The sequence below is a fragment of the Lactuca virosa genome, chromosome 2, assembly GCF_052849685.1.
Source record: "Lactuca virosa cultivar CGN04683 chromosome 2, Lactuca_virosa_CGN04683_v6, whole genome shotgun sequence".
Classification (NCBI taxonomy): Eukaryota; Viridiplantae; Streptophyta; class Magnoliopsida; order Asterales; family Asteraceae; genus Lactuca; species Lactuca virosa.
The window spans coordinates 197,457,618-197,481,809 of record NC_136427.1 but is presented as its reverse complement, the minus strand read 5'-3'; the positions used below and the strand labels follow the sequence as shown (position 1 = coordinate 197,481,809).

Below are 24,192 nucleotides of genomic sequence, written 5' to 3'. Positions count from 1 at the left end.
TTTATTTTAGGAGAAAATTCAAGACGAATATGAGAAAATGCAAAGAGAGGTCGGGGAAGGCGGATAAGTAAATGAGGAAGAATGTCTAGAACGTGCCCTTGGGACGAGAGGCAGGCATGCTCGCGGAGTGGGTAAGAGACCAACCGCCAACTTCGGATTAATTTCAAATGAACGGCCTTCCACTTTCAAATCTTCTCAATCTCAATCCAAATCTCAATCCCAATTTGATGCACAACAAATGCAAGTATACTTGCAACAATATAATGCATCATTGGCGGCATGTATTCCTAACTTCCAACCACCACCATTTCCTAACTTTCTATTCAACTCTAACACACAAGGAAGTACCTCTCAACAATTTGTCGAGCCCGAGAGGATGGAAGAAGAAGAAGAAGAAGAACAAGAAGAAGATAATGATGGTTGATGTTTTGTATTATTTTGAACAATGTTAAATACTTATTGTAATATTAAACTTGAATTTGATGTTTTCAATTTGAACAATGGTAGCTAGTTATTGTATCTCAATTGATTATGCTGCAAAGTGTTTGGATTTGTTAAAGATATAGGAATGGCAATGAAAAGGAAATGGTAAAAACTAAATTAAAAAAAAAAAAAAAAAAAAAAAAAAAAAAAAACAAACAAACAAACAAACAAATTGTCGTCGTGATAACTTGTACCTATCCCGACGACATGTCGTCGCTAACCTATCCCGACGACATGTCGTCGTCACAGGTAATTAAATAAAACTTTTTTTTTCGAAAATATCATCGACGAAACCTGTACCGACGACATGTCGTCGGAGAAGGAGGAACCTATGCCGACGACACCTATGCCGTCGCCCTTTTTGACCTATGCCGACAGAATTATGCCGACGACATGTCGTCGGTACAGGGTCAGAAAGTGTTGTCGCCATAGGGGTTAATGTTGTAGTGTTCATCAACAATGATACATCATAATATCTCTAGATCATCGTCTCAAATCAACCTCCAGGTACACAAATAAACAATTTAAATACCAAAATCTTTAACTGGAGGACACTAAGAGGACTAACCAAAATCTGTAACATTTAAATTTGGTAAATCAAGTTTTAAACTAAAATGAACAATACATCAGCAATAAAAGAATACTAACTAAACCTTTGTGGCAAAATAGATATCAAATTACAAGGTATCTTTTTCTTTATCCTCGAAAGAGTCATGAAAATTTTGGTAGAGCGGGAATGAAATTTTGAGCGATTATGGAGCGGCAATGAAATCAAAAATTCAAAGGAAATGAAAATTTATGAATTTAGGACAGCATAGAGCCCTATTGACTTATAAAAACGTGTCTTATAAAGAAAATATCAAATAGGATTAGGTTTATATTAAATAGAACCCAGATTTCTTTAAAACCGGGATTATATATAATGGGTCCTATTAATCTATTCTGTATTTTGTAGTAGCGAATATATCATGAATTCGTTGGTTACTATCTCTATTTTTTAGGGGAAAAAACAAATACTACAAGAAAATTTCGATTTAACTACGGAAAAATTTCGTAGCAAAATGATGTAATTCTGTAGCTAAACCTAAATAACTACGGAAGTTGCTACGGAATTTGTCAATGAGATTCCATAGTAAGATTTCTTGTAGCAAAATGTTTAACTACGAAATTATAGTTCCGTAGCAATTTTGCTATGGCCGTTGCTACGACATTTATCCGTAGCATTTCAACTACAACACACTTCCATCACAATTCCGTAACAATGAATTCTGTAGCAAATTCCGTATCTATTTTGTTCCGTAGCAAATTCCGTAGCCATTTTGTCCATAGCAAATTTCGTAGCTAATTGTTCCGTAGCAAATTCCGTAGCCATTTGGTCCATAGCAAATTCCGTAGCTAATTGTTCCGTAGCAAATTCCGTAGCCATTTGGTCCATAGCAAATTCCGTAACTAATTGTTCCGTAGCAAATTCCATAGCCATTCGTTCCGTAACAAATTCCGTAGCCATTCATTCCGTAGCAAATTTCGTAACAACTTTTTTGTAGTTAATTTCATAACAATCGTTCCATACCATTTTTTCTATAAAATTCGGTTATTTAATTTGACTTATTATATCAATTTACAAAAATACAATTAATATAAAACCAAAAATAACAAAGTATTTCTATAGAAACTAAAAAGAAATATCCAATACATCAAAAGATATATTTCAAAATCAAAAGTCGCTACAAATTTAACGTAAAACATTATTCGATACATAATATTCTATCGTTGATTAATAAAAGTTTTGACCTGTTCACTCAATGTGTTAATGACATTCATTGCTTGTGCAAGAAGTTGTTCAAACTTTGCTTGAACATCCACATTTTTCTGCTGAAACTCCACATTCTTTTTCTGAGCATCCTCATATTTTTGTTGAACATCCTCATATTTTTGTTGAATATCCTCATATTGTTCGCGTTGTGTCTCAACTAACTTCTTCATATTCTCAATCTCGACTTTTGTCTCGGCATTATTATCCTCGTATTGTTCGCGATGCATTTCAGAAGATCCTTTACTAGAACGAATGCGCTTTCCATATGAGCCAAATCCATATAATCTCTTTTTTCGATCATGTCCCCCAACAACATCATAAAATAGTTTTTCCTCATCAATTTCCTCTCCTATTGCTTCCAACCGATCACATCGTTCCATAAAATCATCCTATAATTTTATAATTGTGTTGAGATAAAACTTATACAAAAAAAATCAAAATAAAATTTACATGAAATTATTAAAAATAAAACTTACATGAATTTTTTTAGCTTTGTCAACTAAAAAAGTCACTCCATCGTGATTCTTAGTGTGTGTATACAATAATAGTTCATGGTGTGCCGGATCATGTCCCCAAAGCTTCTTCTACATATATACAAAAAAACAATCAATATTAAAGTAGATTGCTATTTTTACATTTAGGCTTAGATATTTAAAAATGAAAAAATAGCAACTTACTTTTAGGCTAAACCCATTTAAAAATCAAACTGGAACTAGATTGCTATGATACAAAAGTAAATGAAAGTAGATTGCTATTTTTTGCATTTAGGCTCCACTCTTTAAAAATGAAAAATAAAATAACATACTTTTTAGGATTAGTCCTCTTAAAAATCAAAATGGAAGTAGAAAAACTATAACATACAACTAAATGAAAGTACATTGCTATTTCATGTATTTATGCTTAGTCCTTTTAAAAATAAAAACGGAACTAGAATGCTATAATATAAAACTAAAAGAAAGTAGATTGCTATTTTATGCATTTAGGCTTAGTCCTTATAAAAATCAAAATAGAACTAAATAATGGTATTTCTAAATGAAAGTAGATTGCTATAATATAAAATTAAATGAGTACTTACTAAATCAGAAGCAATCTTGGAATGAGAAGCCGATCCACCGGTATGCGTAGAAAGGGCTTGTCCATCAGCTACACCTCTACGCCTATTTTTTTTTGTTTTGTTCTGATTTCTTCTTGAACTCTTCAGTATTCCATCTTGCAGTCCAGGATGTCCACACTTCTGATGTTATATTAACAGGTTTTTTTTTAGAGTCGACTTTTTCCATTTTGAGCTTATATTGTAGATATATTGTCTATATCTTTCCTTTGCCTTATTTTCCCAACAAGCTTGGACTAACGGAGTTTTTGCTTCATCCCAATGGCACTTTTTCTACAATACAAAATATATAGATGAGTTTTTTAGTTAATGAGTACCTAATAATTGCATAAACGAGATACATACATGAAACTCGTCCCAATAAAGGAGTTTTGTCTCGTCACTTAAAGTTACCCAGCTATACCCGTTTAAATCAGCTCTCTCACCAAAGGATTCATAGATAATGGAAGAACATGGGCCCGAAGGAAATAACCTACAAACGAAAAAATTAACAGCATGGTAAAAATCATGAAGTTCAATATTGATAAAATGTAAGTATTTTAACTTACTCCTTATCTCGCACTCCAATATATAGAAGCCCATCCAGTCCAGTAGATCCAAGTAAATACCCTTGATGTTGAATGCCAATATTTTCCTCAACCTATTCACTACCATTTATTGTGGATCTAGGTATAGATGATGTAGTAGATGCAGGTGTAGATGATTGGACAGATGTAGATACAGATAATTGGGTAGATGATGTAGGTAAGGATGATTGGGTGGATGATTCATGTGTTGATGATGTGGCACCCATAGTACTAACATGTGAAACAAATGTTGGGGCAGATACAGTACCAACAGATGATAATGTGGTACGGGATGATGATGATATATTACCAACAGATTTTGCATCATCGGTACGTTTGTTTATGAAACGTACATTTGTATGTTGCTTTCTCTTAATAAAAATTGTGACATCTTTCCTGAAATTTTAAAAACTTAGGAAGTTATAAATCTTTAGGTTCACAAATATTATTGAAATATTTTACTGAAAATTTAAGCATACTACTTTTTACTTTAAAATAACAATGTACTTTTGCTTGCTTATTTATTTTAGCATCCTACTTTTTACTTTGAAATTTTTTCCTAATTGTAGCAATGTGAACTAAATACAAAAACTAAAAGTATAATGCAAATACTTTAATGAAAGTAGATTGCTATTTTTTGCATTTAGACTTAGCCCTTTAAAAATCAAAAAAATAACAACTTACTTTTAGGATTAGCCCCTTTCAAACTCAAAATGGAACTATTTTCTAAAATACAATGTCATAGTAAGTATAAAAGATAAAACACAAAGCTTAAACATGATAGTTTTGTTATCACCTGGATTGTGTTGGATTGGATTGGATTGGAGTGAAGTAGAGTGGATTGGAACCTGGAACAAAGAAGAACAAAGAAAAAAAAAATAAACTTTATCTCAACAAAAGAAAAACAAAGAAAAAGTTAACAAAATATTATTTGGGAAGATGTGAACATGACCACTTGTAGTTTAATACATTTAAAGGGTTATCAAAATTATATTTATGTAGAACAAACAAGCCATCTAACAAAGCGTTATGGAACAAGACACATCTACTCTATTTTCAGAAAAATTTATCAAACCTTATGAGACATTTCCGAATTTTGATAGTTAAATTGTAACTACACAAAAAAAGAAATTGCATTTTAGAAAGTATAGATGTTAAGGTACATTACATGCTATTTGCCTACAAGAAAAGATTGCATATTAACCAAACAAACCAAAAGGCTTAAGTACTCTTCTCTTTCTTTCTTTATCTAAAAAAAACTTACAGTTTATTCTTCATGACAAGAATCTCATCTCTTACCATTAAGTCCTAACTATTTACAAATTTATTCTCTTTAATTTTTTTCCTTCATTTTCACCAAAGTGTGTTGTTATTTCCACAAACCAAAACCCAACAATGTCAAAAGGTAAGGAGAGGCTAACTGTAGACTATCTAACCCATGTTCACCTTAAAAAGAAATCACAATAATACAATTGCAAATTACAAAATTACATATTGAATTTTAAATTATTGATAACAATTTCTCAATCATATATATAATAATATAAAGATATAGTACATCACAAAGAGCTTAAAAGAAAACGAAGAGAACAATGCACAATATGGACTTTGAATTGCTTCTGTTTTGGATTTACAGTAAAAATAGAGGCATTTCTTTTTTACTTTGTTGTTGACTTATTTACTACATACTTAAGTATTAAACTCCTCTCCAATACTATAGCCTCAGTAAATATATGATGAAAGTAACTGCCTGATGTCCTCTTAATATCCACATATTTCACTCTAGCCACCTTTCAACAAAGATGATTTAAATACCAGTTGTCCAAACAACACTCGATGGTAAAAAGAGAAACACAACATAAGTATGTTTAAGAACTGAATGGCTAAAGAAGAGACTTGAGAAAATGAAAGTGAAGGTAAGAGTGTCTGAAATAGAAGAAAAATGCATTCAAATACCATTAGAGATGGTATGATTCTTGTAAATAAGTTTGAGTAAAATTACAACTTTGGCCATGCATTATGTCGAAAGTTATGGTTTTAGTCCGGCTGTTTCATTGTAAAAAACCATACAGTCTCTTTTTTTAACTCTGACATGTAACCAAATTCAACCAAAACTAAAAAATCAAATTTGAACAAAATCATGATCTAAAAGTCCAATAAAATCTAACCTAAAATCAAATGTTTTCTCAGTTTAATGATTAGAAACATTAGGGACCACATCTGGACCTAAACCACAACTTTTGACATACCACAGGGGCAAAAGCTGTAATTTACTCTTACTTCTTTAAAGAAAAGTAGCAAACTTGACGTTGATAGTTCTTGTGATATTTGGTAGTGGCTAGCTGGAGGGTAAAAGAGACCGAAAGGATGATTGCCATTTGCACAGAACTAAGAAAGGTACAAGTTAATAAAATAAAAAGGATTTATGTACCATTTATTTGTTTAATGCTGAAAAGACTGTTTTGTCCTTGGAACTTTTCAGTTGGGAGCAACAGAGGAAGAATGACCTGATTATTGTATAATCACTCCACCAGAGAAATTAAATGTGACAGCGATTGATACATATGAGTGAGGTGTTTGTAATGTGATGTACCACACAAAAGCATAGTTACTGCATAATCTAGTTTTCATCACCAAGTTATCTTAATTCTATCATCAGTAGACCACAACAGAATGTAGTTTTCGTCTCTAGTTTTGATCAATAAACTCATCATACAATGTATGCTTATTTTCTACATAAAGTCATATGACATTTAACCATTTGGTTGACAAAATCCTTTTAAAAGAGAAGTAGAGATGTATCTGTGTTAAATGTGTATGAGAGTGTGATACAGGGATGTTCTGTAATGCTTAATGAACAATAATTTTAGTTCTGAAACAAAATTCACCGGAAGATTTAGAAGTTCTGAAACAAAATCATGAACGGCTAAGTTCACAGAAGAGTGGAGAAGGAGGAACCGAGGAAGGGATTTAGGGAGGATCAAGGATAGTACCTGCACAGGGTCAATGAGAAAGATGACCGGAAGAAGCAGCAGTCGACGGCGACAACCAGATAGCGACGATGTGCGAAGAAGAAAGATTCAATGGAGAGATCGAGAAAAATAGAGAAAAAAGAAGAGAGAAGAATGTTACCTCTGATTTAGGGAGGATCGAGGTAGGGATGAAGCCGATCGAGAAAAATCTACCGGTTGATGGAGCAGGCGGCGAACAACAAAGCTCCGATCGATAATGGCGTAATAAGACTGGTTGATCTGAGGAATGAGGAATACGATCGATATGATCCGATTACCTCTGATTTGTGGAAGAAGACTTATTTGACCCATTTACCCTTAATAAGACCGGTTGATGGGTCCTCTCCTAAGAAATCAAATTTACCAAATAAAATCTTTAAATTAACAGAAAAAAATAGCTAACACGTCTATTCTTTCACCTTATTTTCAGCTATATATTCAAGCATAGAGATCATATAAATACTATTTTCGTTTAATGTTAATTAAATAAAGGAACACATCCAACTCAATGCAAGATAAGAAGAAAAAAATTTGTTAATTATCACAATAATAGATATCCTTGTCAGTTTTCATAATAAATACAAAATTTTTATTTATTTTAAGACAGGAAATTTGGTTAATTTATTTTAGAATTGCCAACGCTAAAGCAAAAGTTAAATCCCAAAGTCAACAAAATTTGTTTAAGTTAATGTATATGGGTTAATCTTATTATTGTTACAGTGATAAAAAGATATGTATTAAAAATTAAATTTATGCTATGCTTATATAAAGGAAATCAAGGAGGATGCAGGAGTCAAAGAGGCTTATGTTTTTTTGTGGTATCTATTGGCACTCAATGAAAAAATTATATTAAAGTTGTAAGATTTTAAGTACAATTTTTTATAATAAAAAATGGGATTTATAAGTGTAACTGGTTTATTATATCTTAATTTAGTTTGAAATATTATAACAAGCGGGTACCCGGAACCGGTTCCGGTGGTCCCGGGAGCGGTTCCAAAATGTTAAGAACCGATATAACCGGTTCCGGTTCCGGGTACCCGCTTACGCCCACCCCTACATTTGACAAGTTGAGTTTCACCAAATTCAAATTACCTTTACTTTTTTCTTTTCCAATTATAATGCAAGAAAAACACAAGAAACAAACTTTAAACTTACACCACTTGAAAAAGAAAAAGAATCTGTTCTACCAGTTTCACTGAATTCCTTTGTTTATACTACCTTTTCCCCAATGAGCTATATATACCAAATTTCATGAAGATGGTTATGTGTCTTTCGCATTGATTATGTGTCTTTCGCATAAAAACATAAAAATCAATATCAATAGTTCATTGAGTGAATCAAAAGTTGGCCAAATTTTTGCTTGAGTCAAAATACGCATGAAAACAAACCCGATTTTGCTAATATAATAGTATCTAGACTCCTATTTCTTTTAATATTTATCAAGTATCTAGACTCCTATTCAATCAAGACAAAATAAAAAGGTTAACTTATTGCAATTTTTATGTGACAAAGGGAGGAAAATGATGTTTTAAGTGCCATATCTATGGTTTTTCAATTCCTTCAAATTCCAATTCCTTTGACCGATTCCATTCCTTTGACGGATTCCATTCCTTCTAAAACATTTACAGGTGGTTGTAATGAGCATAGATCCATCAAAACTTTGTATAAATGGGCTAATGCTGCACTTGCTGTCACTGTTTCACCAAAAAAGAATTGTATATAAAATCTAAAATGAAGATTAAACCTGTAAATATCTACTTTTAGTTAATGATAGCAAACATTTATAGTTTAGTTAATACAAACACTACTTTCATGTTGTGTTGAATCAAAAGGGCATTTAGGTCTTTTGTCCCACCTTTCTGCCTGGGACAAAAAATTGCTAGTTTTGTCCCATTGAAACGAGTCTCGGTCAAAAGATATGAATTTTGGGACAAAAGATTATGGATAACAAGGGCATTTACGTCTTTTGTTCCACCTTTTTATAGTTGGACAATATTAATCAAGCAACAACACTGGTGAAAATGATCATTATTCATTCGGTCAATTTACCAATACAATATAACTTTGGGATAAACACTTGAATGACTACAATAACCTTCATGTACAATTTGGGGGCACATTATGGAAGTCGTGCAATAATTGCAGAAATGGTACCTGGTTAATCGGAAGACAACATATATGGTCCACCATGCGTTTCATAAAATAAAAAAATAAAAAAAATAAAAAAAAAAACAAACAAACAAACAAACAGAATTTGTCCATGCCTTTTAGAGAATTTACAGAAATGACCCATGTGCTTATAAAAGTTACATAAATGGTCCCTGCATAATAGTGACTTTACAGATATTGTCCCTCCGATAATTATATGTAACCCATAATAGCAACATTATTATTGGTAAAAACAATGCAAATATGTTGCTCTTTTGGTTAAGAAATAAAATTATAACAGTAAATTTCAAAAACAATTATGTCGAAATTGATAAAAGTACAATAAATTCAAAGGGGTAAAATGAGTAATTACCTTAAGATGCTAATCACAATCAAAAAGATTATCTTCTTCGTCGTTGTCTTCTTCTTCATTGGTTGGTGTACTATACTCAAACTCACCCTCATCATTATTTTCATTATCTAACTAGTTGCTTAAGATGTCATACTCGATTGTTTCTGGTATAGTGTTAATGATTTCATTTGCTTCAATTTCATCTTCTTGAAAAGCAACGTCTTTTTTTCGTATCTCACTCCATCCACGAGGTTTAACTTTACATACGGCCAACCAATCAGAATTGTTTTGTTTCAAGCTCGGGTAAGGAATGAAACAGACTTGAGTAGCTTGCATGGCTAAAACAAATGGCTCAAACTTGTTGAACTTTCTTCGTTGGTTTATATCAACCAAGTTATATTGGTTGTGAACCTTGAATCCTACATTAGGTGTTGGATCATACCAATGACATTTAAACAATGTTGTTGTTTTAATTGGAAAACCGGGGTATTCAACTTCTAATATTTCCAACAACTTGCCATAGTAATCACCAAATGGGCTACTTATACACACTCCGCTATTCATTGTTGATTTGTTCGCACCGTGTGATTCCGTGTGAAACTTGTAACCATTTACAAAGTATACATTATATAATTTCACAGTCCTCAATGGTCTTCTAGAAAGATCATGTATGTACTTGTTCTTTATTTCATTTTGGCGTGCCTATATGACAAAGAATGAAATACATTAGAAGTTTCTCAAAAGAAAAGAAAACAACAACTTAAAAACTCACATAGTTTTGAAACCATGTAGCAAAGTTTTCATCCACTTCAGCAGCAAGATCATCTTCACTTATATCTGGATTTAGGTCTTTCAATGACTCTTCATACATCCTGTACATTACCATTTAAATTGTTTAAACTTATAAGATGAAATAAAAACCGACTTAAATGTTGTTCATAATACTACCTAAGGTAAGGTTGCATTTTCTCTTCATTAACCAATATGTAAGAATGGGATGCATTGAATTCCTCATCAGTCAGACTTCTACTCTTGAGTTTCCCATATGGGCGGCCAGGATATGAAAATATAGTTAATTTTTCGTTGTCATCATCATCTTCAACTCCCCCATCATCATTTCGAGGCACCTTTCTGCTACGTGTATGAACGCTAGGCTCAAAATAGTGAGAGCAAAAGTTTGATGCTTCACGAACTAAGTATGCATTGCAAATCGACCCTTCCACTCTAGCTTTATTTTTCACATCTTTTTTCAACTGGTGAAGAAATCTAAAGCATAACATTTGATATGTTAACCAAGAGTGACAACTTACAATTTTGAAATATAATGTGATTTACAAAACAAACCTCTCAAATGGATACATCCATCGATATTTCACGGGACCGACTATCATTGCTTCGTACGGTAAATGTATCGGCAAATGCTCCATCGAGTCAAAGAAACCAGGGACAAAGATGGTCTCTAATTTACAAAGAATTATCGGGATCTCAGCTTCAATCCTTTTCATGTCTTCTGTTGTAATTACTGTTGAAGTTAAGCTTTTGAAGAAAAGACTTATCTCAGTAACTGCTTCCCACACATTTTTTGGCAACATCTCGCGGAATGCAATCGGCAACAATCTTTGCATAAAAACATGGCAATCATGGCTTTTCATTCCAAACAGTCTACATGCACTCAAATCTACACACCTCCCCAAATTTGAAACGTAACCATCGGGGAAACTCAAACTCTCTACCCATTCACATACGACTTTCTTTTGCCTCTTCTCTAATGCATAATATGCTCTTTGATTTTGATCTACTCCTTTTCTCTTCTTACAATAGAGTTTCAGATCATCTCTCGCATTTGCATTGTCCTTTGTCTTCTTCTTAACATCCATTATAGTGTAAAACACATTCTCAAAAAAATTCTTCTCAATATGCATAACATCAAAATTATGTCTAATGAGGTTTGTTTTCCAATATGGTAAATCCCAAAATATGCTTCTCTTTTTCTGTCACACCCCGAAACCGATGGCGGAAACGTTCCGAGGCGGAGGACGTCATGTGTAGCATCACAACCAATGAATAACAACAATCATAGCAACACAACCATTATAGTGAATACTTAAATAAAAATGTTTACATCAGTTGAAACTTTGTCTGAAACTTTGTTTGAATTACATCCAATAGCTTTGTATAGTATAAACATAAAACTCTTATAGCTCCAGTTCCTCGAAAATCCAGCAAATACCTATCTACTGATTTCCTGAGAATACAAGCAGTTTGAAAGAGTATCAGCATAAAGCTGGTGAGTTCATAAGCGGTGATTTGTAGTGAAAATCGTTGATGAGTTCGGAAAATATTTGTATAGTTTCAAGAAAATCCGATATTTTCCTTAGTAAAAATGTAGTGTTATCAGTTCTGTAATAAACCATGAATATCTGTATGTTTCCAAGAAAATCCGATATTTTCTTTAGTGAAAAGGTAGCGTTATCGATTTCGTATAAAACCATGAATGTTCGTTACTGAAAACTGTAGTGATATGCGAAAATACTACCTCATGTGACTAGCTAAAACTAATCATTAAGTATAAGTATTTTGTATGTGAAAGCATTGCATAATCGGTTCTGTTTGAAAACCCTGGCTTTAGCCAGTATACGTAGTGTGTATCAGTTCTATTTAGTAAAAATAAAATTGTTGAAAAGTGCCAGGTTGTAAACTAAAGGTGATTTATACATAATGTGAGTCGTATAACCATACTTGATATGACTAGAGACCTTTCCAACGTTCTTCAGGCGTCGAGTTAAATGACATTTGTACATCTCAGGCGTGCCCGCCTGACTGTAGCTAGCAGTCCAGATGTGGGATTGTCAGTCCCGAATAGATCTATTCACAAATCTCACGCTCTCCCTCCAGGAGACTCTGGTTATACTATGGTAGGATTTATCCCTGTACACCTAAGGTTATACTTGTATTCGGTTGAGGAATGTTACCGGGACTTGATCGAATCGATGAAAGTGGGTTTTCAGCCAATTGCACCACTTAAAATGTGTTTACGGCCGTGAACAAGAGTTTATGGTTTCTGAAGGCTTGGTGAGTTTACAGCCGTAAACTCAAGAACAGGGTTTACGGTTTTCTGAATGCTTGGACCGTAAACTCAAGAACAGGGTTTATGGTTTCTGAATGCTTGGACCGTAAACTCAAGAACAGGGTTTACGGTCTTTGAAGGTGGACCGTAAACTCAAGAACGATGGTGCTGATTTCGAGGAGATAAGCGTTTCCAGAAATTCCGAAGTGACTACAAACGGTGTTTCTCGATGTTTCCCGAAATTTGAAGGTGTTTTTAGGTGTTTACGGTCAAGGTTCTTAGAGAGAGAAGGAGAGAGTTTTTGGCCAGAAATGTTCAAATGAAGGTGGAGGTCTCGTATTTATAGGGGTTTTGTGGGGGTCCACTCTTTACTGGCCGTAAAAGGGTTTACGGCCGTAAACGAGTTTACGGTCGTAAACTAGTTTATGGTCGTAACCTCACTTAGACCGGAAATGTTTGGTTTTTCGAGATATTCAGGTTCCCGCGCGATTTTTTGTTCCGACTCGTAAATAATTTAATTATATATAACTAGATTATTTTCTTAAACCAAGAAGTTTGACGGAAAAGTTAATGAATTCGAATTTTTATTAACGGAAATCGCGTAACGGAAACGGTCGAAGTTTCGGGTTGTCACATCATCCCCCCGTTAGAGGGAATTTCGTCCCGAAATTCGAACATAGATTACAAATCATGGATTAGGAAAGAGATGCGGATATTTCTGTTTGTTCTGATCTTCGCGCTCCCAAGGGAATTCGGGTCCCCGCCTGGCATTCCAGCAAACCTTCACAATCGGGATGCGACTTTGTTTCGTTCGTTTGATCTCTCTGTCCATGATTTCGACCGGTTCTTCCACGAAGTTGAGGTTCTCGTTGATTTCAATCTCATCGAGAGGAATCACAAGTGTCTCATCGGACAGACACTTCTTTAGGTTCGATACGTGGAAAACAGGGTGATTGTTGCTGAGCTCTCGCGGTAATTGGATTTTGTATGCTACGGGACCGATCCTAGCAAGGATCTCAAACGGTCCAATGTACCTTGGGTTTAGCTTTCTACGCTTCCCAAATCGTATCATGCCTTTCCAGGGTGAGGCCTTCAGAAGGACGCGGTCACCAACCTGGAACTCCAAGGGTTTTCGTCTCTTATCGGCGTAGCTCTTTTGTCTATCTCGTGAGGCTTTCAGTCATTCTTGGATTTGCACAATCTTTTCAGTTGTCTCTCGGATGATCTCAGGACCAGTGAGAGTACTGTCGGGAACTTGACCCCTGGCTAGCTGCGTATCACCCACCTCAGCCCAGCACAGAGGGGATCTGCACTTACGGCCATAGAGGGCTTCAAACGGCGCAGCCTTGATGCTGGTATGGTAGCTGTTGTTGTAGGAAAATTCAACCAAAGGAAGTTGAGTGTCCCATGATGTGCCGAAATCGATGATGCAGGCTCTCAACATGTCTACCAATGTCTGAATTGTTCTCTCACTCTGTCCATCAGTCTGCGGATGATAAGCCGTGCTCATATCCAATTTAGTTCCAAGAGCTTTCTGTAGTGACTGCCAGAACCTCGATGTAAACCTGCTATCTCGATCGGAGATAATGGATGCAGGTACACCATGAAGGCGAACTATCTCTTGAAGGTAGATACGTGTGAGTCTCTCCATCTTGAAGCTTTCTTTGATTGGCAGGAAGTGGGCGGACTTCGTCAACCGATCGACAATTACCCAGATGGCATCGTGCCCACTCGGAGATCTGGGTAACTTGGTGATAAAATCCATGGTTATCCCTTCCCACTTCCACTCAGGTATTTCCGGCTGCTGAAGTAGACCTGAGGGCTTCTGATATTCGACCTTCACCTTGGCGCAAGTCAGGCACTTGCCCACGAAGGTAGCAATCTCTACTTTCATGTTTGGCCACCAATAGAGCTGTTTGAGATCCAAGTACATCTTATCCGACCCTGGGTGAACGGAGTATTTCGTCCTGTGAGCTTCGTTCATTACAACCTCTCTGTAACCACCGAACTTTGGGGTCCAGATCCGGTCCATGAAATAATAGACTCCGTCTCCCTTGATCTCTAGGTTCTTTTCCATTCCTCTCAATTCTTCACCCGGCATGTTCTCTGGTTTTAAGGCTTCCAGCTGAGCCTCCTTGATTTGCGCGGATAAATGGGAGTGGATAGTCATGGTCAGTGCCTTCACCTTACGCCCTGAATACTCCTTTTGACTGAGGGCATCCGCTACCACATTGGCCTTGCCGGGATGATAGCGAAGTTCGCACTCGTAGTCACTGAGTAGCTCTACCCATCACCGTTGTCTCATGTTTAACTCCTTTTGATCAAGAATATATTGTAAGCTCTTATGGTCGGTGAAGATAGTGCACTTGGTTCCATAGAGATAGTGTCTCCAGATCTTTAACGCAAAGACCACTGCTCCTAATTCTAAATCATGAGTTGTGTAATTTACCTCGTGTGTTTTCAACTGTCTCGAGGCATAAGCGATGACCTTTCCTCTCTGCATGAGCACACACCCTAGGCCCTAATTGGATGCATCACAATAGACTACGAAGTCTTCCGTCCCTTCGGGCAGGGACAAGATAGGTACGCTGCATAGAGCTTGTTTCAAGGTTTGAAACGCAGTGTCTTGCTTAACTCCCCAACTAAAGGTTACACCCTTTTGTGTCAGGGTAGTTAAAGGCTTTGCGATTCTGGAGAAGTTCTGGATGAACCTGCGATAATAGCCCACGAGACCCAAGAATTGTCGGATTTCTTTGGGTGTCTTTGGTGCAGACCAATTCTCAATCGCTTTGATCTTGGAAGGGTCCACGTGTATTCCTTCCTTGCTAATCACGTGTCCTAGGAAATTTACCTTCCTGATCCAGAATTCGCACTTCGAGAATTTCGCGTATAGCTTTTCTGCCCTTAATGTTTCCAACACCTGCCTTAAGTGTTGTTTATGATCATTCTCACTCCGCGAATAGACAAGTATATCGTCGATGAACACAATCACAAACTTGTCTAAGAAAGGGCGGCACACCCGATTGATCAGGTCCATGAATATTGTCGGTGCGTTGGTTAGACCAAAGGGCATTACTACAAACTCGTAGTGTCCATAGCGAGTTCGGAATGCTGTTTTGGGTACATCATTCTCATGAACTCGCAACTAATGGTACCCTGATCTTAGATCTATCTTTGAGAAATAACTGGCTCCCAGAAGTTGGTCGAAGAGATCGTCGATTATGGGTAAGGGATATCGGTTCTTGATGGTAAGCTTATTCAGCTCTCGGTAGTCAATGCACATCCGAAAGGATCCATCTTTCTTTTTCACGAATAAGATCGGAGCTCCCCATGGTGAGGAACTCGGCCTTATGAACCCTTTGCTGATCAGCTCATTAAGCTGACTGGATAATTCTTGCATTTCCGCTGGCGCTAGACGGTAAGGAGATTTAGCTACAGGAGTAGCTCCGGGGATCAAGTCGATACGAAACTCGACTTGGCGCTCGGGAGGGGTTCCTGGGAGATCTTCGGGGAAAACGTTAGGAAAGTTACAGACTTCGGGGATGCTCTCGAGGTCTCTAACTTTTTGCGTTTTGTCGACAACATGAGCTAGGAATGCATGACACTCCTTCCGCAGATACTTCTGAGCTTTGATGCACGAAATGATACGGAGGTTCGAGCTAGACTTATCTCCGTAAATCATGAGGGTTTCACCAGAGGGAAGATTGAGACGGATAGCCTTCTCGAAGCAAAGAATATCAGCATGATTGGAGCTTAACCAGTCCATGTCGATAATGATGTCGAAACTCTTGATGGACACAGGCATAAGGTCGATGGGAAACGAATAATTGTCTAGAGTAAGAGTACAGCCTATGAATATGTCGTTAGTGCTCTCCTTCTTTCCGTTAGCCATCTCGACGGTAAATGTTTCGGTTAGAGGTTGGGATTTACGTTTGATTAGATGTTTGAATGTATGACTAACAAAACTCCTCTCCGCACCAGAATCGAAGAGAATGCATGCATAAGAGTTGTCAAGGAGGAACGTACCCGTAACAACGGTAGGATCAGCAACTGCTTCCTCCTGGCCCATCACCAGAACTCTCCCTGTATTGCCACCAGTTGTTGCATTGGGGCAGTTTCTCCTGAAGTGCCCAGCCTCTCCACATCCATAACAAGATTGACCAGCGCCCGCTCCCGGAGCCTGGTTGGTTGGTTGGGTTGGCACCTTGCAGTATCGAGCTGTGTGTCCTTTCTTTCCACAGCTGTTGCAACTCAACTCACGGCAGGGTCTGTGATGATGGAAGTTACACTTGTTGCACAGGGGTAGTTTTCCAGCATAACCACCGGTAGGAGATTGGGTGGTTGGAACAGCAGTGGGAGCAGCAGCAGGAGCAGTAACAGCATGAACTGCCACTGTTTGTTGTTTCTTGGAGGGCTCCTGCGAAGACTGACCCTTTCGTTTGTTACCAGACTTCTTCTTCTTCCCACCGCTTTCCTTTTGTGGCTCGGAGACAGCTGCCACCTCATCCAGATCGATTTCATGATCGATCAGAGTCTGTGCCAGATCCTTGGTGCTTTCAAAAGTAATCGGTCTAGCAGCCAAGACATTCCCCTTTGTTGGTTGTGTCAGTCCCCAAATGTACCTTTCGATTTTCTTGCTTTCCGGGGTGACCATTCCCGGACAGAGGAGAGCCAGATCACAAAATCTCGTGGTGTAGGCAGCGATGTCGGAACCCTTCATCTTCAAGTTCCAGAGTTCGTGTTCCAACTTTTGCACTTCGCCCCTCGGGCAGTACTCCGCGAGCATGAGCTCCTTCAGTCTTTCCCAACCCATGGCGTTAGCCACTGGCAGGGTTAGGGTTTTGACTCGACCATTCCACCAGGTCAAGGCTCTGTCGGTGAAGGTGCAGGCGGAGAACTTCACCTTGTTTGCTTCAGAACAAACGCAAATTTCGAAGATGGATTCGACATTCTCGAACCATCGAGTCAGGGCGATGACACCTCCATTTCCGTCGAAGGACTTGGGTTTTGCAGTCATGAAGTCCTTGTAGGAACATTCGTTTTGATGTCCCTGACTTCCACCTGGTCTCTGTGGGTCGGTTCCACCTCCAGCCCCACCAGCATTCACTTGTGCCATTGCTCCAGTCACGGCGGTGGTAACTGCTGCCTGAAACATGACAGGGTCGAACTGAGGAGGTGGTGGTGGTGGCAGAGTGTCGTCGTTCCTTCTGATGGGTCTTGGTCGAGGAGGCATCTCGTTCTAGAAAACAGTCAGGAAGAAGAGGACGGTAAGTCCTCGAGATATATATAAAAAAAAAATATCTCATCCTGATAATAAAAGTATACTACCGAGCGATAAGCACAGAAAGGTTACTAACGCAAGTAAGTTATCGCTTAAGGGAGAAGAGGTAGCAACACTTAGAGTGAATATGTATACTGAGTTTGGCTCTAGCGAAGATACTCCTATAGTATTTTATGTGGGATGATTTTGGTAAGTTTTACGCCTGCTATAACACCACAGTCACTCCCAAGCACATGTTGGTCATGTCTCGACTGAATATAGTTGATCAGGCTATATTCACCCTAGACATGATTACATAACTGCCCAGGTTTAACCGCAACATTCCAACATCCAAATACTTTTTGTTTTGTTCTACTAGAGACACGAACTTTGTTATGTATGCATGCTCGTATACTTTTATAAAAATACTTATATTTTTGAAAGTATACTTTTAGCGTAGAGCACTTAGGCCCCTTAGTGTTTATAGTTGTATACCACGTAAGGTTCGGTATACTAGTTCGCTATAAACAAGGGCTCTGATACCAATCTGTCACACCCTGAAACCGATGGCGGAAACGTTCCGGGGCGGAGGACGTCATGTGTAGCATCACAACCAATGAATAACAACAATCATAGCAACACAACCATTACACTGAATACTTAAATAAAAATGTTTACATCAGTTGAAACTTTGTCTGGAACTTTGTTTGAATTACATCCAATAGCTTTGTATAGTATAAACATAAAACTCTTATAGCTCCAGTTCCTCGAAAATCCAGCAAATACCTATCTACTGATTTCCTGAGAATACAAGCAGTTTGAAAGAGTATCAGCATAAAGCTGGTGAGTTCATAAGCGGTGATTTGTAGTGAAAATCGTTGATGAGTTCGGAAAATATTTGTATTGTTTCAAGAAAATCCGATATTTTCCTTAGTGAAAATCTGGTGTTATCAGTTCTGTAATAAACCATGAATATCTGTATGTTTCCAAGAAAATCTGATATTTTCTTTAATGAAAAGGTAGCGTTATCGATTTCGTATAAAACCATGAATGTTCGTTACTGAAAACTGTAGTGATATGCGAAAATACTACCTCATGTGATTAGCTAAAACTAATCATTAAGTATAAGTATTTTGTATGTGAAAGCATTGCATAATCGGTTCTGTTTGAAAACCCTGGCTTTAGCCAGTATACGTAGTGTGTATCAGTTCTATTTAGTAAAAATAAAATTGTTGAAAAGTGTCAGGTTGTAAACTAAAGGTGATTTATACATAATGTGAGTCGTATAACCATACTTGATATGACTAGAGACCTTTCCAACGTTCTTCAGGCGTCGAGTTAAATGACATTTGTACATCTCAGGCGTGCCCGCCTGACTGTAGCTAGCAGTCCAGATGTGGGATTGTCAGTCCCGAATAGATCTATTCACAAATCTCACGCTCTCCCTCCAGGAGACTCTGGTTATACTATGGTAGGATTTATCCCTGTACACCTAAGTGTACAGTAGTGAAGTAGCGCCTCACAGTATCGTACAATCTAGTTTACATGTAGTGTAGTAGCGTTCTATCGTAGTGAAAATCCGTATGTATACCGTATATAGTGATAATTACAGTTATGAAAACCATGATAAAGTAGTGATGTAACTGTAAACTATTTCTGTCTTAGTGCATATGTTTAGTAGTGAAAGTCTCTGTACCCGTTATGTTTAGAAAATCCCAAACTATACCGATTATAGTTTGCATGTATAGTGAATAGCGTGTCCGGAAAACTATGCAAATTTTAGTGAAAACGTCCCTTATGCTCAACACAGTACAAAAATGGTTAAAGTATGAGATTTGCATAAGTTTTGAAAACATTTATGTTTAGCTTGTATTCCCCCCCTGAAAACATTAAAAAATACGGAAAATGTAGGGGTATGAACTCACAGTTGTTGTGGGAAAGCGTTGACTGAAATGAAGATCCTCGAGTTGTTGCACGTGACACTTAACAGAATCCTATTATCAAATAAATACATATATGTATCTAAATTAGCGATTTTGTTAGATAACGTGTTAGAGGAACACTTGTATTCGGTTGAGGAATGTTACCGGGACTTGATCGAATCGATGAAAGTGGGTTTTCAGCCAATTGCACCACTTAAAATGTGTTTACGGCCGTGAATAAGAGTTTACGGTTTCTGAATGCTTGGACCGTAAACTCAAGAACAGGGTTTACGGTTTCTGAATGCTTGGACCGTAAACTCAAGAACAGGGTTTACGGTCTTTGAAGGTGGACCGTAAACTCAAGAACGATGGTGCTGATTCCGAGGAGATAAGCATTTCCAGACGTTCCGAAGTGACTCCAAACGGTGTTTCTCGATGTTTCCCGAAATTTGAAGGTGTTTTTAGGTGTTTACGGTCAAGGTTCTTAGAGAGAGAAGGAGAGAGTTTTTGGCCAGAAATGTTCAAATGAAGGTGGAGGTCTCGTATTTATAGGGGTTTTGTGGGGGTCCACTCTTTACTGGCCGTAAACGGGTTTACGGCCGTAAACGAGTTTACGGTCGTAAACTAGTTTACGGTCGTAACCTCACTTAGACCGGAAATGTTTGGTTTTTCGAGATATTCAGGTTCCCGCGCGATTTTTAGTTCCGACTCGTAAATAATTTAATTATATATAACTAGATTATTTTCTTAAACCAAGAAGTTTGACGGAAAAGTTAATGAATTCGAATTTTTATTAACGGAAATCACGTAACGGAAACGGTCGAAGTTTCGGGTTGTCACATTTTCCAACCACATTTGCCACGTGATTTATTTACTACGTCGGCATTAAGTTCAGTCACTTTTAACAAACCAAGTTCTTCAATTTGCCTTATGGTTTCTTCACCATTCATACTTGGAGGAGGACCTTTTGTCTCTACACGATTCTTTTTGAACTTATTTTTATCTTTTCTATATGGATGATCAGTGGTGAGGAATCTTCTATGACAATCAAACCATGATATCTTCTTACCATTTTCAAGCCTAAAAGCTTGTGTATGTTTCCCACAATATGGACATGCTAGTTTCCCTACGGTTGCCCATCCTGATAACATTCCATATGCCGGAAAATCGCTAATTGTCCACATCAATGCAGCTCTTAATTGAAAATTTTGTTTCAAAGAAACATTATAAGTTAAAACACCTTCTTCCCATAACTGTTTGAGTTCTGCAATAACTGGTTGAAGGAAGACATCTAGTTTTTGCTTAGGGTTTGTAGGTCCGGGCACAATTGCAATCAAAAACATGTAAGGCTCTTTCATACACATAAACGGTGGCAAATTATAAGGTGTTATAATGACAGGCCAAGATGAATATTGTTTTCCTGAAGCACCATGGGGTTGAAACCCATCTGTACATAGGCCTAATCTAACATTACGTCTTTCGGCTGCAAATGAAGGATGGTTAATATCAAACTGCTTCCATGCTTCAGAATCAGATGGATGACACATTACACCGACATGGTGGCCATGATTATCAGCGTGCCATCGCATGGAAGCGGCTGTTGTTTGTGAAGCGTATAGTCTCTTCAACCTTGGAGTCAAGGGAAAATAATGCATCCTCTTGAAAGGTATACGCGAACGTGTGGACGAATTTCTTGACTTTTTGTACCTCTGTGTGTTGCAAAATTTGCACCGATCAAGATCTTTGTCGCCCCTCCAATATATCATACATCCAGACCTGCAGCAGTCAATCAATTCCATAGGTAAACCCAATGCTTGTATTAACTTTTTGCTCTCGTATAAACTATCAACCATGTTATTCTCCTCCGGTAATCCATCCTTTATCAATTGACAAATGGCATCAAAACATAACTCAGGGATGCGATATTCTGATTTGATATTCAATAGTCGAGCTACAACAGATAGTTGTGTCACCTTTTTACAACCAGGCCACAACTCTCTATCGGCTGCCTCTAGCATATCAAAAAACTTCTTATCTTCTGAATTTGGCTCCTCATCAAGAGTTCTAGTCATGAAATCAGGACCCGCTGCATCCATAACCAGTTCTCTATAAGTAGGATCATGGTGTTCATTTAAACTCGTGTATGTATCATCCATCCCTAATGAAGTACTATCCAATGATGTTTCTCCATGTTTATCCCAAAACCCATAATTTGGAACAAAACCAAACTTGTATAAGTGATATTTTGCCTCATCAACTGCTTTATATGCTTTGTTATTGCATTTTGTGCATGGGCATTTAATTTTATCCCCATCCATATAACTATGCTTAGTAGAAGCAAACTCGATGAATGTTTTCACACCATTAATGAAAAGATGAGAGACATGACCGCGATCATCAAGCCGTTCATACATCCAATTTCTATTTCTATTGCTCATTTTATTATATCTGCACACAAATATCAAAAACTAGGTGTAATCAGGGAATAATAAAAGATTAGGAAACAAACCTACTAACCTTATTTCTTGAAATGAAAATATTAATCTAAGAAAATAACATGCAACTAGGTGTTACTTTATCCTTTATCTTTTGTGCTACAAAAAGTAAGTATTTCCACTAATAATATGCAAATGTTTTATGATTTTGAGAAAAATGGTTACTTTTTTTTGTATTGTTAGGTGCTGATCATTTAATACCAATGAAGATTACATTAAAGATTACTAGTAAGATAAGGGCAAATGAGAGATTTGTGGTTTACATCATCATTCCAATGTGGCCTGAAGGCCATCCCACCTCTGCCCCTGTTCAAGAAATTTTATTCTGGCAGGTAGATTTTATTTTCATAAAACTTTCTTATAAATGACCATTTTACCCTTGAATTAATGATTGTGGTTGGGTCTCCCAGGGACAAACTATGCAAATGACATACGATATTATTGCTCAAGAGCTAAAGAATTCAGAAATCACGGATGCACATCCACAAGATTACTTAAATTTCTACTGCCTTGGGAATCGTGAAAGAGGCAAAGAAGAAGATTCAACTTCCGGAAGTAATTCGGTAAATAATGATGCAACATTTCGTATATAATACATATTTCTACTGTTTTTATTTTATTTATAAAATTTTCAGGTTTCGGCTTCTTATAATACATATTTCTATTGTTTTATTGTATTTTGCAGGGGAATAGGCTTCTTGCTTCAGCAAGTGATGACGGGACTATCAAGATCTGTAACATTCTTGTCAAGGAAAGTATTTTTCTTAAATTACATATTTGCCCAACACACTTTTCAGCAACTAGACTCCTTAAAATTTCATCTCTAGTGCCTTGATTAAACCCACAACCAGATTTTAATGTAATTCTTGGGTGTTGTCATCTTTTCTTGACTTTGGAGTAGATTAGAATATTTTCTATATCTATTAAAAAGAAACAACAAAAATACCTAATTAACATGAAAGAACAGATGCTTACCGTGATACAAGAATACCAAGGAAATCGTTTAGGGCTTGGGGCAGTACTTGAAATGGGGTTCGAGTTTGCAAAAATTACCAATGAAATCAGAATGTTATGACCGGCGACGACGTGGCTAAGCAACGGCGGCAGCAGCAGCAGGTTGAGAGAGAGGAAGAGATGCGATCGGCGTCCGACGATGGATTTGAACTCAACAAAAATACCTCTAATTTGGGAGGAAGTAAATTGGCGTTATTGGATTTACTAATTTGCCCCTAATGAAACATTATTGAAACAAATTGAAACATTATTGAAACAAACTTTATGCGGCAATTCCTTTGACCATTTTTTTAACTAAAAAATCAAAATAAAACATTTTTATTCTTTTTTTAGAACAGCTAGTACAAGAGAGGGTAAATAAATTTTGATTTAGAGGTAATAATTTCCACAGTCGGGATAATATTATTATAAGAAAATTAGCAAATGTATGTCATCAAAATCTAAAAATTGAAGCTAAAATATTTATAATGTAGAAATTATGTTATAACTAAATTTTCAAAACAATTAAAAATAATATTTTATTTTTGTTGTTGAGTTTTCAAAGATAATTGTGTATTTTTAATATATTTTTTTCAATAATTTTCTATATTTTGCTACGGAAACATATTCCGTAACTACTTAACTACGGAATTTTCCGTAGCCAAATACCTATGGATTTTGATTTCGTAGCTATTTTGCAAATTCACCTTTTTTGTAACAAATTCCATAATAGATTAGCTACAAAATTTTATTTTGTAGCAAAATTTCCTAGCAAAATAGTTACGGATCCTAATTCCATAGCTAACTAGCTACGGATTTTTATTTTGTAGCCAATTATGTAGCCAACTAGCTACATACATGGATTTTGTAACAAGTTTCATAGAGAACTAGCTACAACCAAAAAACTTGTAGCATTATTTGTAGTAAACTAGCTACGGATTTTAATTCCGTAGCAACTATTCAAGATTTAG

General features: G+C 36.8%; 1 protein-coding gene and 1 long non-coding RNA gene across 2 annotated transcripts; both read right to left on the bottom strand.

The window, feature by feature from the left end:
- Positions 1-2,121: 2,121 nt before the first annotated feature.
- LOC145158117 (uncharacterized) lies at positions 2,122-5,275 on the bottom strand. The gene is made up of 10 exons (XM_079077057.1): positions 5,238-5,275; positions 5,142-5,152; positions 4,770-4,821; positions 4,129-4,369; positions 3,956-4,047; positions 3,801-3,879; positions 3,621-3,680; positions 3,372-3,530; positions 2,773-2,880; positions 2,122-2,685 (listed from the first exon to the last, which is right to left on the bottom strand). The coding sequence occupies exons 1-10, from the start codon at positions 5,273-5,275 to the stop codon at positions 2,248-2,250; spliced, it is 1,278 nt and encodes a 425-aa protein (XP_078933183.1). The 3' UTR covers positions 2,122-2,247.
- A 1,028-nt stretch (positions 5,276-6,303) lies between these two features.
- On the bottom strand, positions 6,304-23,475 carry LOC145159974 (uncharacterized). Its single transcript, XR_013737974.1, has 4 exons — positions 23,204-23,475; positions 7,106-7,264; positions 6,405-6,966; positions 6,304-6,315 (listed from the first exon to the last, which is right to left on the bottom strand). It is a non-coding gene; the product is annotated as an uncharacterized LOC145159974 (long non-coding RNA).
- Positions 23,476-24,192: the final 717 nt, after the last annotated feature.

Bases quoted from the DNA above. Each gene is read 5' to 3' on its own strand.
- LOC145158117 (XM_079077057.1), bottom strand. From the start codon at position 5,275: ATGGTAAGAGATGAGATTCTTGTCATGAAGAATAAACT. The intron at 4,370-4,769 runs GTGATAACAAAA...TTAAAATTTCAG, and splicing joins TCCAATCCAACACAATCCAG to GAAAGATGTCACAATTTTTA. The intron at 3,880-3,955 runs GTAAGTTAAAAT...TTTCGTTTGTAG, and splicing joins ATTGGAGTGCGAGATAAGGA to GTTATTTCCTTCGGGCCCAT.